At 36.6% G+C, this 16136-nt stretch overlaps 1 protein-coding gene across 1 annotated transcript in view; it reads left to right on the forward strand.

Annotated features, from left to right (window-relative positions):
* Positions 1-10541, forward strand: part of mcoln1a (mucolipin TRP cation channel 1a) — a 44322-nt gene extending 33781 nt beyond the window's left edge. Inside the window, exons 12-14 of the mRNA XM_062027035.1 lie at positions 2641-2847; positions 4580-4710; positions 7664-10541. Coding sequence (XP_061883019.1) covers positions 2641-2847; positions 4580-4710; positions 7664-7700 — 375 coding nt within the window. The 3' untranslated portion in view covers positions 7701-10541. The remainder of the gene's footprint in view (positions 1-2640; positions 2848-4579; positions 4711-7663) is intronic.
* Positions 10542-16136: the final 5595 nt, after the last annotated feature.

Below are 16136 nucleotides of genomic sequence, written 5' to 3' on the forward strand. Positions count from 1 at the left end.
CATTCATATCGGCTACTCAAGTTGATCTGCCATTCAAACGGAAAAAAATACTCTTTAAAGAAGAAAGCAGCCCCCCCTTCTCCCCCAGAAAAGGGATGCCTCTCCCTCTCGCGACACTGATAAGGCAAGAATGGGGGGTGTATTCACATTCCAATGTCTAATACACTAAACAGACCTATGAAGACAAAGAGAAACTGGTAGAATATACAAAGGAAAAGTACTAACTGCTCTAAACATGGCTATGAATAAAGAAATAACTCTTAAACATATATGCATTCTCCACAGGGTCTTTAGTCTGGAAAACGATGAAGATCCCTGCTCTAATTGTCTATTAGTGTGAATGTTAGTACAGTATATATGTGCTTTGTGATTAGGGATGGGTACCTTTCAAATTTGAACCAATATGGTAACAATTTCCGGGACCTCGGAATCAATACCGGTACTCAACGGTACCACTTTTTGGTCATTTTTTATGTTAATAAATGTTAGTTGCTTTAATAAGATCGACATCCGATTATTCTAATTTTACATTTAACACCTTAACCTGTGGTCTAGAAACTGTGGTACGTGTACCACTAGTAGTGCGCGGGCTCCATCTCGTGGTACACCAAAGAATCACTTGATTAAAGTACAAGTGTTTTATTTCCCTATATTCAAACAAAGTGTTACTGTTCAAACAACAGTACAGACAAGAAGTTTGGACACACCTTCTCGATGACAACACAACTGATGGTCCCAACCCCATTGATAAAGCAAGAAATTCCACTAATCAACCCTGATAAGGCACACTTGTGAAGTGAAAACCATTTCAGGTGACTACCTTTTGAAGCTCATCGAGAGAATGCCAAGAGTGTGCAAAGCAGTAATCAGAGCAAAGGGTGGCTATTTTGAAGAAACTAGAATATAAGACATTTTTTTCAGTTATTTCACTTTTTTAAAGTACATAACTCCACATGTGTTCATTCATAGTTTTGATGCCTTCAGTTAAAATCTACAATGTAAATAGTCATGAAAATAAAGAAAACACATTGAATGAGAAGGTGTGTCCAAACCTTTGGCCTGTGCTGTATATGTAATGTTACAGTGGCCAAACATATTAAATATACTTGTTAAATAAAACCTCTGCCTTGTTTTAATGAATACTTAGGCCTACTTGTTGTTGTTTAATGTTGGTCATTACTGTGGTACTTGGATAGCCAAGCTTTTTCTGAGGTGTAAAAAGTTTGAGAGCCACTGGTCTAGATAAGGTTTTGAATATGCTTTGGTGTTAATTTCACATAAACATTTTTGTTTAAGTCTGCCTGTAACATTTCAAATGAAACCCTGCCCCAACATCTCCTGAAGTATCATCATTTATCTTTTGAAAATGTAAACTGTTTATATATATTTCTTGAAATCGTCACTTTTGTTTTTTTCAGACACTTTTAAAAATAAACATATAGATTCACCCGGTCACAACATTGGGAACACCTGCACACTCTTTGATACAGAGCTGCGTCAAAAAAAACAACACATGCTTTAAGCAGCATTTATGTCACTGCATGTCACATGAAATTAGTAAATGATCTTACCTTTTTTATGGTTTTTAATTTATTTATTTGGAGCTTGATTTAATGTCCAAATAGGTATGTCCACCTTGCTGTGATGTCACAACGTAGGCAGACTGCAAAACCCCACAGATGTCCACACCAAAATGTAAACCTTATGATTTGATACGTTGGCATTGTTTAACACAGGTGTCCATTATTGTAACATTTTATAATTCAGAAAAGACTACATTCCTCATAGGTCCCCTTTAACTTTCACAATAATATTAATAACTGCTCTCCAGTTGTTATATCTTGAATTATTACACTTTTGAGTCATCTGCGAGTATTATGTTATATAGAAGGCCACGGTGTGTTGCCTAACCAGGACGTAGTCCTTGCCATTAAGTTGAATGTGCCAGTCTAGTCTTTTGTTGCGCCCTACAAAGTGATTGTCCTGTAAGTATTGTATTTATTACACACAAACTGTTTGATTGTAACGTGCGTCGTACTTGGAGTTTCCATCACCAAATTTGGAGATGTTGAAATCGCTAATGCTAATCAGTAGCATGTATATGACACAGACAATGTAAATTAGCACTGAGCTATCAAGTGAAGCCTTACTGTACGTTCGAGTGTTTTCTATTTGTTGGTATGGAAAATTGCAACATTAAAGGCAGTCCAACTGAGTCCACTGTGCTGCTTGTACGCTTGTTTCCCCGCCAAGTGTTTGAGCCAATATGTGCAATAAATGCATTGAAATATGGCACCGTTAGATTTTATGCGACTTTATACCTGGTGTTAAAAATATTAAATATTGAATCCAGTACCTATTTTGTGAATGACTGGTGACCAGTCCATGGTCTGCCTGACTTCTCGCCCGAACTCACCTGGATATAGAGAATAGAAACTTAATAAATGTCCAATGGGATTGTACAAATGTTGCATTAAATTACCATGTTAGTAAACATTGATTCCTACAGCAGCCATTTTCACACTGCCTCTTTTCTGTGTCGCTCTTCTTGGAGCACCACTGATTTTCTGGCTTTGGGAGTCGTATCAGAGATGCCGAAGGGGACAACACAATAATGTTGAATTGCCTTGTGTCTTTCAGTTCCGCTCCCTGTCCATGGTGTCGGAATGCCTCTTCTCCCTCATCAACGGTGACGACATGTTTGTGACCTTCTCGGGAATGCAGGAGAGCAGCCCGCTGGTGTGGCTGTTCAGCCAGGTGTACCTGTACTCCTTCATCTCCCTCTTCATCTACATGGTGCTGTCGCTCTTCATCGCCCTCATTACAGGAGCCTACGAGACCATTAAGGTAGCATTTGAACCAAGTTCATTATTACCTCCTTTATTTTGTTCCAGGTATGACCCTGGTGAACAAGTTTCCGCCAAGTTGGTTATTAAATTGACTATTTTCGTAGCTAGAAATAAAGAAAAAGGTTTACGACCTTCTAAAGTTTTTCTCACCTAGTGCCATCTCAGAAACAAGTACCGCCATAATGACCAAGATGAAAATACAGTAGCGTAGCAGGCCTATGTATTCATTAAAAACAAGGCGTGGGTTTTATTTAACAAGTATACTGTTCCCATGCATGTTAAGTGGTGGAAATAATGCAGTAAGACGGATATGTTTGTGTCTTAATTCTTTATTTTGGCGTCAACCACGGCCTGCGGTGGTGGGATTGGGCTGATAAACCTTTAAAAGCGGCTTGGGTCACATCATTACAATATTTAACTAGAAAATTCCCGCAGAAATTTTGATGGGCCTGCTATCTGTGCCGTGGACCTCTGGCCCGGTGTCGTCGGAAGCCGCCGTACCTTTTAAGATGGTGCCGAGCCTCCAAATCCGTGAGTTTTAAGTGTAACTGTACAAAATTAGCTACAGAGCTAGCCTAAAACGTTAGCATGCGCACATTAAATTGCTAACACTTAGCATTTGTGCTAACGATGGCATGCTAACAGTTAGCATGTGTCACATATCAAGGAACAGGGCTGTAAGGTGTATGGCTGCGGAAGTAGAGAAAAAAGCATATATATATATATATATATATATATATATATATATATATATATATATATATATATATATATACATATATATCTGTATCAACGGTACTCACCGTTAGTTCAGAGGATCCTCCAAGCATCATTGCTACAGTATGGTTGTCACCCGGCCACTACAACAGAGCCACGACGTGGAATATTTTGTCACATCCTGGGTATTTTTTTCTAAGTCAGAACTGGGTGAAAACCTGGGCCTAAGTCGCAGCTTAGACCGTTCGCCATGTCGTTAGCATTGCGTGTTGTTAGCGTTGCAGGTCCAGCTTTGTTATTCTCTCATGACAAAGGCTCACCAATGTGGAGATGTCTTATTGATGAGGCAGGAGTTAAAGATTAAGTGCATCAAAAAGTTCAACCAGAAATGCTCAACTTGATAGTCGTGGTGACAATAGAGTAGCGCCCAGATTAGCAGCCGTGTTATAAATGATAATGATAAATGGGTTATACTTGTATAGCGCTTTTCTACCTTCAAGGTACTCAAAGCGCTTTAACAGTATTTCCACATTCACCCATTCACACACACATTCACACACTGATGGCGGGAGCTGCCATGCAAGGCGCTAACCAGCAGCCATCAGGAGCAAGGGTGAAGTGTCTTGCCCAAGGACACAACGGACGTGACTAGGATGGTAGTAGGTGGGGATTGAACCCCAGTAACCAGCAACCCTCCGATTGCTGGCATGGCCACTCTACCAACTTCGCCACGCATTGTTCGCATTGTCATCCTCAACCTGGGAACAGAAGTCCTGTTTGGTGACTATATTTATCATAATAGAAAATAAGACATATGTAATACATATTAGACATAAACAACATTGAATTTAAATATTACAAAATGTACAGAACATGCTTTTGTTAAATGTTATTGTGACTTCTTACCTCCTCCAGTCAAAGTGGTCCAAACAAAACTGGCCTTGAAAAGAGAAAAGACAAACTAGTAAAAAAAACAAAAAAGGACGACGACTAAGTTTTGTATTGTTGTGCAGCACCAAACCCAGGAGCCCATCCACATCACAGACCTGCACGCCTTCATAGCAGAGTGCACGGACGCACCAAGTTCTGGAAAGTTCCGGGGCCTGGAGACCTCGCCGTGCTCCTTTTTCTGCTGCTGTGACAGGTAACAACAAGCACACATGCTGCATCATCAGGATCATTAATAATTCATAAACCAGCAAAAAATTGACACGGACATAAAGGGGGGGCGGTATAGCTCGGTTGGTAGAGCAGCCGTGCCAGCAACTTGAGGGTTGCAGGTTCGATCCCCGCTTCCGCCATTCTAGTCACTGCCGTTGTGTCCTTGGGCAAGACACTTTAAATGATAAATGGGTTATACTTGTATAGCGCTTTTCTACCTTCAAGTTACTCAAAGCGCTTTGACAGTATTTCCACATTCACCCATTCACACACACATTCACACACTGATGGCGGGAGCTGCCATGCAAGGCGCTAACCAGCAGCCATCAGGAGCAAGGGTGAAGTGTCTTGCCCAAGGACACAACGGACGTGACTAGGATGGTAGAAGGTGGGGATTGAACCCCAGTAACCAGCAACCCTCCGATTGCTGGCACGGCCACTCTACCAACTTCGCCACGCCGTTTACCCACCTGCTCCCAGTGCCACCCACACTGGTTTAATTGTAACTTAGATATTGGGTTTCACTATGTAAAGCGCTTTGAGTCACTTGAAAAAAGCGCTATATAAAATATAATTCACTTCACTTCACTTAAAATATTTCTAAAAATGCCTGTTTTTGATACTCCAACGGAATAATATACCTCTTTTAGTTATTATTATTAAAATACATTTTAAATTCAGCTTTAGACATTAGGAAACAATGCACACTACACAGTACTGTGCTTACAAAACAAGCATTTAAACAACATTATCACATACTTATCAAATGTTGAGTGTATTGACTCACAGCGCCCTCTGCTGGATTCATAGCTACTGCGCACGTTTTACCCCGTAGATAGCGCCGTCTATTTATGTTAGTTTTTTGTTTTCATTTTTTTATCATATATTTACAATTTAAACCAGAGAAATAAAATCTGCAGATAAATGGACATCTGCTGTATTTTGTTTCATTTTGTATGTTCTTTAATTTCATAATTTAAAAAAAACTATAGCATTATTTATGTATTTGTTATTTATTTTGCTATTTTGTTCATTCGGTGGCATTTTTCTCCATTGTTTCTGTTTTTCTGTTATTTTTTAATGTCCTATATACTGCTATGTGTGACAGTCAAAATGATCTTTTTACAAGTATATGTATTATAGAGTGTTTCAATTGTTTTTATGTATTTTATTTAAATGTGATGCTACACTACAAGTCATCAAAGGTTTTCATATTTGTTTTCCTTTCATTTAGCTCTATTACAGTGTTTGGCTTCTTTTTACACTTGTATGACAGTAAGAATGTTAAAAAGTGAGACGCACATGTATTAATCATCAAAGATGTTTTTTTAATTTTTTAATTTAGTTATATTACATTGGTTAACTTCTTCATATGCTTTCATCACAGTAAAAATGTTAAAAAGAGAGATGCCATAAGTCAATAAAGATGATACATTTTAGTTTTATTTAGTTATATCATAGTGGTTAACTTCTCTATACACTTTTATAACAATAAAAATGTTAAAGGCGCCATAAGTCATCAAGGTGCTATTATATTTTAGTTTTATTTTGTTGTATAATAGAGGTTAACTTACTTATACACTTTTATGACTGTAAGGATGTTAAAAAGTGAGATGCTACACGCCGTAAGTCATTAAAGGTGTTATTAGATGTTACTTCTATTTAGTTATATTACAGCAGTTAACTTCTTTATACACTTGTATGACAGTAAGAATGTTAAAAAGTGAGAAGCTACGTTCCATAACTCATCCAAAATGTTATATATTAGTTTTATTTAGTTATACCATAGTGGTTATTTTCAAAGATAAGACGCCATAAGTCAATAAAAGTGTTGTTGTATATTTAAATTTAATAAAGTTTTAATATAGTGGTTAACCTTTATATACACTTTTATGACAGTAAAAATGTTAAAAAGTGATGTGCTGCACACTCATGTACAGTCATCAAAGATGTTATTTAGTTATATTTTAGGGGTTAATTTTTTTATACATGAGTAGACTGTAAGAATGTTAAAAAGTGAGACGCCTTAAGTCATCAAGGCGTTAATATATTTTATTTTATATTTAGTTATAGTGGTTAACTTTTTCATACATTTGTATGACTGTTAAAAAATGAGACGCCATAGGTCACTAAAGGTGATATTATTTTTAGTTTTATTTGGTTATATTATAATGGTTAACTTCTTTACACACTTGTACGACAGTAAGAATGTTCAAAAAGTGAGACGCCGTAAGTCATTAAAGGCGATGTTATTTTTTGTTTTATTTAGTTATATTGTAGCGGTTAACTTCTTTAGACCAGGGGTGTCAAACTCATTTTAGATCGGGGGCCACATGGAGAAAAAATCTACTCCCAGGTGGGTTGGACTGGTAAAATCACGGCACGATAACTTAAAAATAAAGATAAATTAAGATTGTTTTCTTTGCTTAAAAATAAAACAAGCACATTCTGAAAATGTACACATCTTAATGTTGTTGTTTTTTTTCCACTTACATGTTGCGGTTAATAGTATTCTATCTTTATTTGTCGTTATTTATACTTTCTGAATAAATTATATGATAATGTTCATCAGTCAACTCATTGGTGTTAATTTTCAATCTATCAAAAATAAGAAAATAATATCAAAATCAAATTACAGGATGTTATTTATGTAGTTTGCTCATTTTCCTCGACTGGTGCACTAACATGTGGTTTAATTTTTTTTACATATGTAGCATCATCTACAAAGATACAAAGAATTGCTATTGCGACATCTAGTGGACACATTTAGAACAGCAGTTTCTTTCATTCAAACATTTTGGCAAATTTTTATATACTTAGCAAACTCATCCCGAGGGCCGTACGTTTGACACCCCTGCTTTAGACACTTGTATGACAGTAAGAATATTAAAAAGTGTAAGTAAAAACACCAACATCTTGTTCTATTTGTCCATCAGAACAACAACATATGAGGACGTCCTGCTGGTGAACTAAGGTTGAACTCCGTAAACCCAGAATGCGTCTCAAGCGCCGCCCCCTGCTGGCCAAAGGGATGCACTGCACTGCACTGCTCGCGGTCTGTGCCCCCCCACCCTCCTTTCTCTTTGGAACGAGCTTTGTTATTCAGCACTTGACTGAAAGTGGAGTCGTCCATCAACCGCAGCAGCATTCTGATGAAGGAATGTGAGTTTCTTATTTTGTTCCTGCAGCCCGACGAACTCGCCAGGAAGAACTGAAGAAAGCAGTGAGTTGCTTTTAAGCGCACATATTTATGCCACTGGACCCTTTTTGATTCAGCTCAGTGTTTTTATCATCGCACAGGATTTATGTTTAGTTTATTTAGTTTATAAAAAAAAAAAAATAACACGTGAAATATGGTGGCCTGACCGTGGCCTCGGTACCTGTGAGGGCTTCTTACATTTTCAGGCCACAGTCAGCACCCGGACGGACACAAGCTGAACATCCATGATGGTGCGGACTATTTTGCATTTGTTTTGGATTTCAAGTCAAGGACTTGTGGTCATCTTGGGGCAATCTGGACTGTTTGGTCAGATTGAATGCCCTGAGATGACAAAGACCTGGATGAATGAAAACCTTCATAGACACTAGTGGTCACTATTGGTCATTAGGACTTTTTAGTCACTTTAATTTAGTTCTGTTTTTTTTTAGGTTATAGCTTAAAAAAAATATTGAGCAGAGTAAACATCTTTAGGTTCACCACAAATAGGTCAACTAACAAAATGTGAGCATGCTCTGATATGTTTTTAGTAGAGATGTCCGATAATATCGGACTGCCGATATTATCGGCCGATAAATGCTTTAAAATGTGATATCGGAAATGATCGGTATCGGTTTCAAAAAGTAAAATATATGACTTTTTAAAATGCCGCTGTGTACACGGACGTAGGGAGAAGTACAGAGCGCCAATAAACCTTAAAGGCACTGCCTTTGCGTGCCGGCCCAATCACATAATATCTACGGCTTTTCACACACACAAGTGAATGGTCAACAGCCATACAGGTCACACTGAGGGTGACCGTATAAACAACTTTAACACTGGTACAAATATGCGCCACACTGTGAACCCACACCAAACAAGAATGACAAACACATTTCGGGAGAACATCCGCACCGCAACACAACATAAACACAACAGAACAAATACCCAGAACCCCTTGCAGCACTAACTCTTCCGGGACGCTACAATATACTCGCTACTCCCTAAACCCCCCCCCCCCACCACCACCACCACCACCCCACCCACCTCAACCCCGCCCACCTCAACCTCATGCTCTCTCAGGGAGAGCATGTCCCAAATTCCAAGCTGCTGTTTTGAGGCATGTTAAAAAAAATAATGCACTTTGTGACTTCAATAATAAATATGGCAGTGCCATGTTGGCATTTTTTTCCATAACTTGAGTTGATTTATTTTGGAAAACCTTGTTACATTGTTTAATGCATCCAGCGGTGCATCACAACAAAATTAAGCATAATAATGTGTTAATTCCACGACTGTATATATCGGTATCGGTTGATATCGTAATCGGTAATTAAGAGTTGGACAATATCGGATATCGGCAAAAAAGCCATTATCGGACATCTCTAGTTTTTAGTATTCTTTTTTTTATTTTTGTGCTCATTTTAGGTTTTATATAATTTTAGTTTTTAAATTGCATGAAACGCACAATTGTATTTTCTTCTCATTTTCGAAGAACATTTTTAATTTTTTTTATTTGTATTTTACAAGACAGGAATGACTTTTTAATGTCTGTAGAAGGCAAAACTGGTGTGAAATGTACCCTTAATATGATATACGAGTGTGTGTGTGTATAGAATTATTGTATGTGCCCTACACAAAGTGTAAATATGTGTTTACAAATATCCTGCACTTGATCAGTACTTGACAAAATGTAAAAAAAAAGACATTTTAAATATTTGTACACAATCAGCTCTATTTAAATGTCCTGCATGCTTTGAAAGCATATTACGCAAAGTTCATGTTCCATAGGAATATGAACAAGAATATGTGGTAATAAACAGCACATTAGATAATTTTTTATATCAACAAGGATTCTAACTTGTTTCTATAAAAAAAAAAAAAGAAGAATAACTTGCAGGTTCAATTTAAAAACGAAAATTGTTTTTTGCAAATTCAGTTTAATTTCAGTGTTTATTTACTTTTGGCTATTTTTCTTTTCTTTTTTCCCCTCAAATTAACCCATGTGCCTGCATGTACTGTAGCGTCACAGTTCATCGTGTAAAATATGTTACATAGTGTTTGTTCTCCACTGTAATGTCTTTATTACCCATCCATTTTCTATACCGCTTACCTAGGGTCTCAAGTAAGCTGGAGCCTATACCAGCTGAGTTAGGTCGAGAGGCGGTGCCTTTATTATAATCGGTCCCAAATATTACTTTTTCAACCAGGGAAACCAAAAAAAAGAAAAAAAACACATAAAGATGTTTTTTTTATTTTTTATTACATTGACTAACAGTAATTTAATCCATCATTTGAATCACAAAAACACAAATGCTAATTAGACTGATAAATAAATTCCTAAAACAGTAAAACTAAATTGCATTAACTACTTTGGTTGAGGCAAATTTTATCGCAGGATGTTTTCTAAATGAACTGAAATGTTTGCTCATTTCCAGCAAAATGCTCTCAAATCCTGGTAATTCACATCCATTACTGTTGAAAATGTTATAGAAAGCTCCATTTGCTACCTTTTACAACGATGTAGAATGTTATTTGCAATCCACAATCATGCCCTCACAGATATGTTTTAATATTGTGAACATTTTGTATAAAAATAAAACATTAATTTATATATATATATATATATATATATATATATATATATATATATATATATATATATATATATATATATATATATATATATATATATATATATATATATATATATATATATATATATATATATATATGTGTGTATGTATGTATGTATGTAGGTAGGTAGGTAGGTATGTAGGTAGGTACTGTAAATATGTATATATATATATGTATGTATGTATATCTATATATATATATATATATATATATATAGATATATATATATATATATATATATGTGTGTATATATATGTATATATACATTTATATGTACGTATATATGCATATATGTATGTATATATGCATATATGTGTATGTACGTATATATGCATATTTATATATGTATGTATATATGCATATATGTATGTATGTATATATGCATATTTATATATGTATGTATGTATATATACTGTATGTATATATGCATATGTATATATGTTTTTATTTATAATATATATAATATATTATTATACTTTATACTTTAAAAAGCATGTGTATATATATATATATATATATATATATATATATATATATACACTTTATACATGTATGTTGTTTTTACACAAAACTGCAATACTTTGTTTTCTCGTTGTTAGTGCCAACATTTCTGCTTTTTTTCTTTGCATTTATTAATTTTGTTTTCATCATGCCTATTTGCCAAATTTCACCCTGAATTTTTTCGTTTTTGAATTGGAATTTCTACAATATGCAAGGGCCAATTAAAAAAAAGTCCCTCAAGTCGCACTTTGTGGACGCTTTGGTTATTTACTGTCAATAACGTGCCTGCAGTACTTCCAATGTGTCACGTGAGGGCGTAAGAGAGGCATGTATCTTGACAGTGTGTCTTTCATATATATGCCATATGTAGTAATATGGCCAGAAATGGTACTGCAATCACGGTCAAAATTCTGTAGTGCCCTCCCACTCTCCATGACCGAGGTTGCCAGATACACAGCCGAATCCGAATCCGAATCCTACTTCAAGGAACCAAATGTCAAATGTATTTGTAAAGTTATGCAGGAATATTTTAGTTGGGATTCAGGACAGATTGTTGGCATTACCATGCTAAAATGTCTAGTTTGACTGCACGGACCACCATCGAAATAATTACATATAATATTTTATAATATATTATACATCACATAGGCCTACTTTGATGGCAAGCTAAGGCCAACAGTAAAAATACCGCCACATTTCCATCCATCTATTTTCTACCGCTTGTCCCTTTTGGGGTCGCGGGGGGTGCTAGAGCCTATCTCAGCTGCATTCGGGCGGAAGGCGGGGTACACCCTGGACAAGTCGCCACCTCATCGCAGGGCCAACACATTTCGTTCAGCATAACTCCATGTTGCATCCAACCTGACGCACTGCATTCTCTTCCATGTACGCACATCAAAAGAGCATCATACACAAATACAAATAGACGGAGTAGACATTGAAAGGGTAAAAGAAGATTTTTGGGCGTAATAATAGATGATAAAATTAACTGGAAATCTCATTTTTAAAAAATATGCAACATACGGTGCCAAGAACTATTTCAATAATGAACAAAGCTAAATATGTTTTGGACCAAACATCACTCCATATTCTCTACTGCTCGCTAGTGTTACCATATCTGAGTTACTGTGCAGAAATATGGGGACATAATTACAAATGTTCCACTTCATTTGCTAACCGTGTCACAAAAAAGATCAGTTAGAATAATACATAATGTTGGATATAGAGAATATACAAACACTTTATTTATTGAATCAAAAATATTGAAATTCAACGATTTGGTAAAATTGCAAACAGCTAAAATTACGTACAAAGCAAACTATAACCTGCTACCCAAAAATGTACAACAATTTTTCTCAACTAAAGAGGAGAAATATAACCTTAGAGTAAAAACTATCTCAAAACATTTGTATGCTCGTACAACATTTAAGACCTTTAGCATATCAGTATGTGGAATTAATTTATGGAATGGATTAAGCAAATAAGTTAAACAATGTACTGATATGATGCAATTTAAGAGATTGTTCAAATGAATAGTGCTTACAAAGTACAAGGAAGAAGAATTATTAGAAATACCTTCAACTGTATTGAAATCGGGATATTCTTCATCTCAGTATGTTAATCATGACTGACTTAATTATATATTGCAAGAACTGCTGTATTAATCATGCACTGATGTCATTGTGTTACAAAAAGAAGACAGTAAATGAACATGTGTATTTTTGCAAGCGCTCTGAAGTGGGAAAGGGGTAGAATTAAATAAACTTTGCTTCTTCCTACTCCTTTTCGTACATGATGTAAAGAGGAATGATATGAAATGATGTGTCATGTATTATACTGTGAGTGTGTTCATGTTCCAAATAAACTAAACTCAATCTATCAGTCACCATCTTTCAGTGCAGAGTAAGATTCTATGAGCCAACACATGTTATGCAAAAACCATGTTACGCATAAATCATATAGCCTACTACCATGTCAATACACAAAGTAGAAAATCCTTACATGTAATGCATTATATTGTGCCAAGTAAATACAAACCCCGTTTCCATATGAGTTGGGAAATTGTGTTAGATGTAAATATAAACGGAATACAACGATTTGCAAATCCTTTTCAACCCATATTCAATTGAATGCACTACAAAGACAAGATATTTGATGTTCAAATTATTTTTGCAAATAATAATTAACTTAGAATTTCATGGCTGCAACACGTGCCAAAGTAGTTGGGAAAGGGCATGTTCACTACTGTGTTACATGGCCTTTCCTTTTAACAACACTCAGTAGACGTTTGGGAACTGAGGAGACACATTTTTTAAGCTTCTCAGGTGGAATTCTTTCCCATTCTTGCTTGATGTACAGCTTAAATTGTTCAACAGTCCGGGGGTCTCCGTTGTGGTATTCTAGGCTTCATAATGCGCCACACATTTTCAATGGGAGACAGGTCTGGACTACAGGCAGGCCAGTCTAGTACCCGCACTCTTTTACTTTGAAGCCACGTTGATGTAACACGTGGCTTGGCATTGTCTTGCTGAAATAAGCAGGGGCGTCCATGGTAACGTTGCTTGGATGGCAACATATGTTGCTCCAAAACCTGTATGTACCTTTCAGCATTAATGGCGCCTTCACAGATGTGTAAGTTACCCATGTCTTGAGCACTAATACACCCCCATACCATCACACATGCTGGCTTTTCAACTTTGCGCCTATAACAATCCGGATGGTTCTTTTCCTCTTTGGTCCGGAGGACACGACGTCCACAGTTTCCAAAAACAATTTTAAATGTGGACTCGTCAGACCACAGAACACTTTTCCACTTTGTATCAGTCCATTTTAGATGAGCTCAGGCCCAGCGAAGCCGACGGCGTTTCTGGGTGTTGTTGATAAACGGTTTTCACCTTGCATAGGAGAGTTTTAACTTGCACTTACAGATGTAGCGACCAACTGCAGTTACTGACAGTGGGTTTCTGAAGTGTTCCTGAGCCTATGTGGTGATATCCTTTACACACTGATGTCGCTTGTTGATGCAGTACAGCCTGAGGGATCGAAGGTCACGGGCTTAGCTGCTTACGTGCAGTGATTTCTCCAGATTCTCTGAACCCTTTGATGATATTACGGACCGTAGATGGTGAAATCCCTAAATTCCTTGCAATAGCTGGTTGAGAAAGGTTTTTCTTAAACTGTTCAACAATTTGCTCACGCATTTGTTGACAAAGTGGTGACCCTCGCCTCATCCTTGTTTGTGAATGACTGAGCATTTCATGGAATCTACTTTTATACCCAATCATGGCACCCACCTGTTCCCAATTTGCCTGTTCACCTGTGGGATGTTCCAAATAAGTGTTTGATGAGCATTCCTCAACTTTATCAGTATTTATTGCCACCTTTCCCAACTTCTTTGTCACGTGTTGCTGGCATCAAATTCTAAAGTTAATGATTATTCGCAAAAAAAAATGTTTATCAGTTTGAACATCAAATATGTTGTCTTTGTAGCATATTCAACTGAATATGGGTTGAAAATGATTTGCAAATCATTGTATTCCGTTTATATTTACATCTAACACAATTTCCCAACTCATATGGAAACAGGGTTTGTACAAATGGCCCCTTTAAACAAAAACAAACTAGTATTGGTGGACAATAATCCATATTTTGGGAAATGCAAGGCCAGTATTGCGAATACTGGTACCTTTTAATTGATATTTTACAAAATCTGTGTTCAATTCTCTGCCTTTTAATTTGTTTACCCTGCTTATAATCAATGTCAAAAATAATACAGTAGTTATTCCCTTTTGTTTCATGCAATTGTTTGCTCAAAAATAACGTCAGTAGTGCAAGTAAAAATTTAAAATTAAAAAAAAGAAGTACAAGTACTATAAGTACATAACTCCACATGTTCATAGTTTTGATGCCTTCAGTGACAATCTACAATGTAAATGGTCATGAAAATAAAGAAAACCCATTGAATGAGAAGGTGTGTCCAAACGTTTGGCCTGTACTGTGTATACACCATCAGCTAATCTGCCCATGATTGCTATTCACCCGCTTAACTTAATATCATCATGAATTATGTACAACTTCCTGCTTCCTGTCTGGACTATACATCATATTCATTTGTGCTTTATAAGAGTATATGGTTGCTTTTAATGTGCATTTTTTTCACTAACGACCTGTGCTGCACAATAGCTGTGTCTTAATGTTGCGCCACTCTGTTGTTGCATTTGAACTGACCTTTTTTTTTTCTGCTTCACTGAGTCACTGCACTGCCTACATTTGCAAAGGGAGACACGTTTATTTTTACTTTTTCAACTCATCAGGTCATCGGTTCCTCTGAATTGTGCAGGACTTTTCATAGCGTGACACGCCCGAGGTGACAAAGCGAGCAGACGTGGACAATGGCAGGATTTACTATGTGTTGTTTAATTATCAGTCAATATGTGGTGGAAGTGAAGACTGGCTTCATATCAGACCACTGACTTGTTCAATGAGGGATGTTCAAATTATTTTCCTTCAAAACGTCTATGTGGTGTACAAACCCCGTTTCCATTTGTCATCCCGACAACCTCCCGGCAGAGATTTTCTCCCGACAAACTCGCGGTATTCAGCCGGAGCTGGAGGCCACGCCCCCTCCAGCTCAATGCGGACCTGAGTGGGGACAGCCGTTCTCACGTCCGCTTTCCCAGCAGCTTCCCTGCCCAATGACGTCATAACATCTACGGCTTTTAGAGAGTAGAGTGCACAACAAGGAGAGAGAGTTCTTGGTTTCTTATGTGGGTTTATTGTTAGGCAGTTTCATTAACGTCCTCCCAGCGCGGTAACAACACACAACAACAGCAGTCACGTTTAGTCTACCGTAAAGCAGTTCGTCTGCCGTAAACAGCAATGTTGTGACATTCTTAAACAGGACAATACTGCCACCTACTGGATAGCCTGCAGAACACTGAAATTCAAGTATGTCTTTTATTTATATGTATAATAAAATTTAAAAAATAAAATATATATATATATATAGCTAGAATTCACTGAAAGTCAAGTATTTCATACATATATATATATATATATGAAATACTTGATTTGGT

This window comes from Entelurus aequoreus, linkage group LG18 (genome assembly GCF_033978785.1).
Source record: "Entelurus aequoreus isolate RoL-2023_Sb linkage group LG18, RoL_Eaeq_v1.1, whole genome shotgun sequence".
Taxonomy (NCBI): Eukaryota; Metazoa; Chordata; class Actinopteri; order Syngnathiformes; family Syngnathidae; genus Entelurus; species Entelurus aequoreus.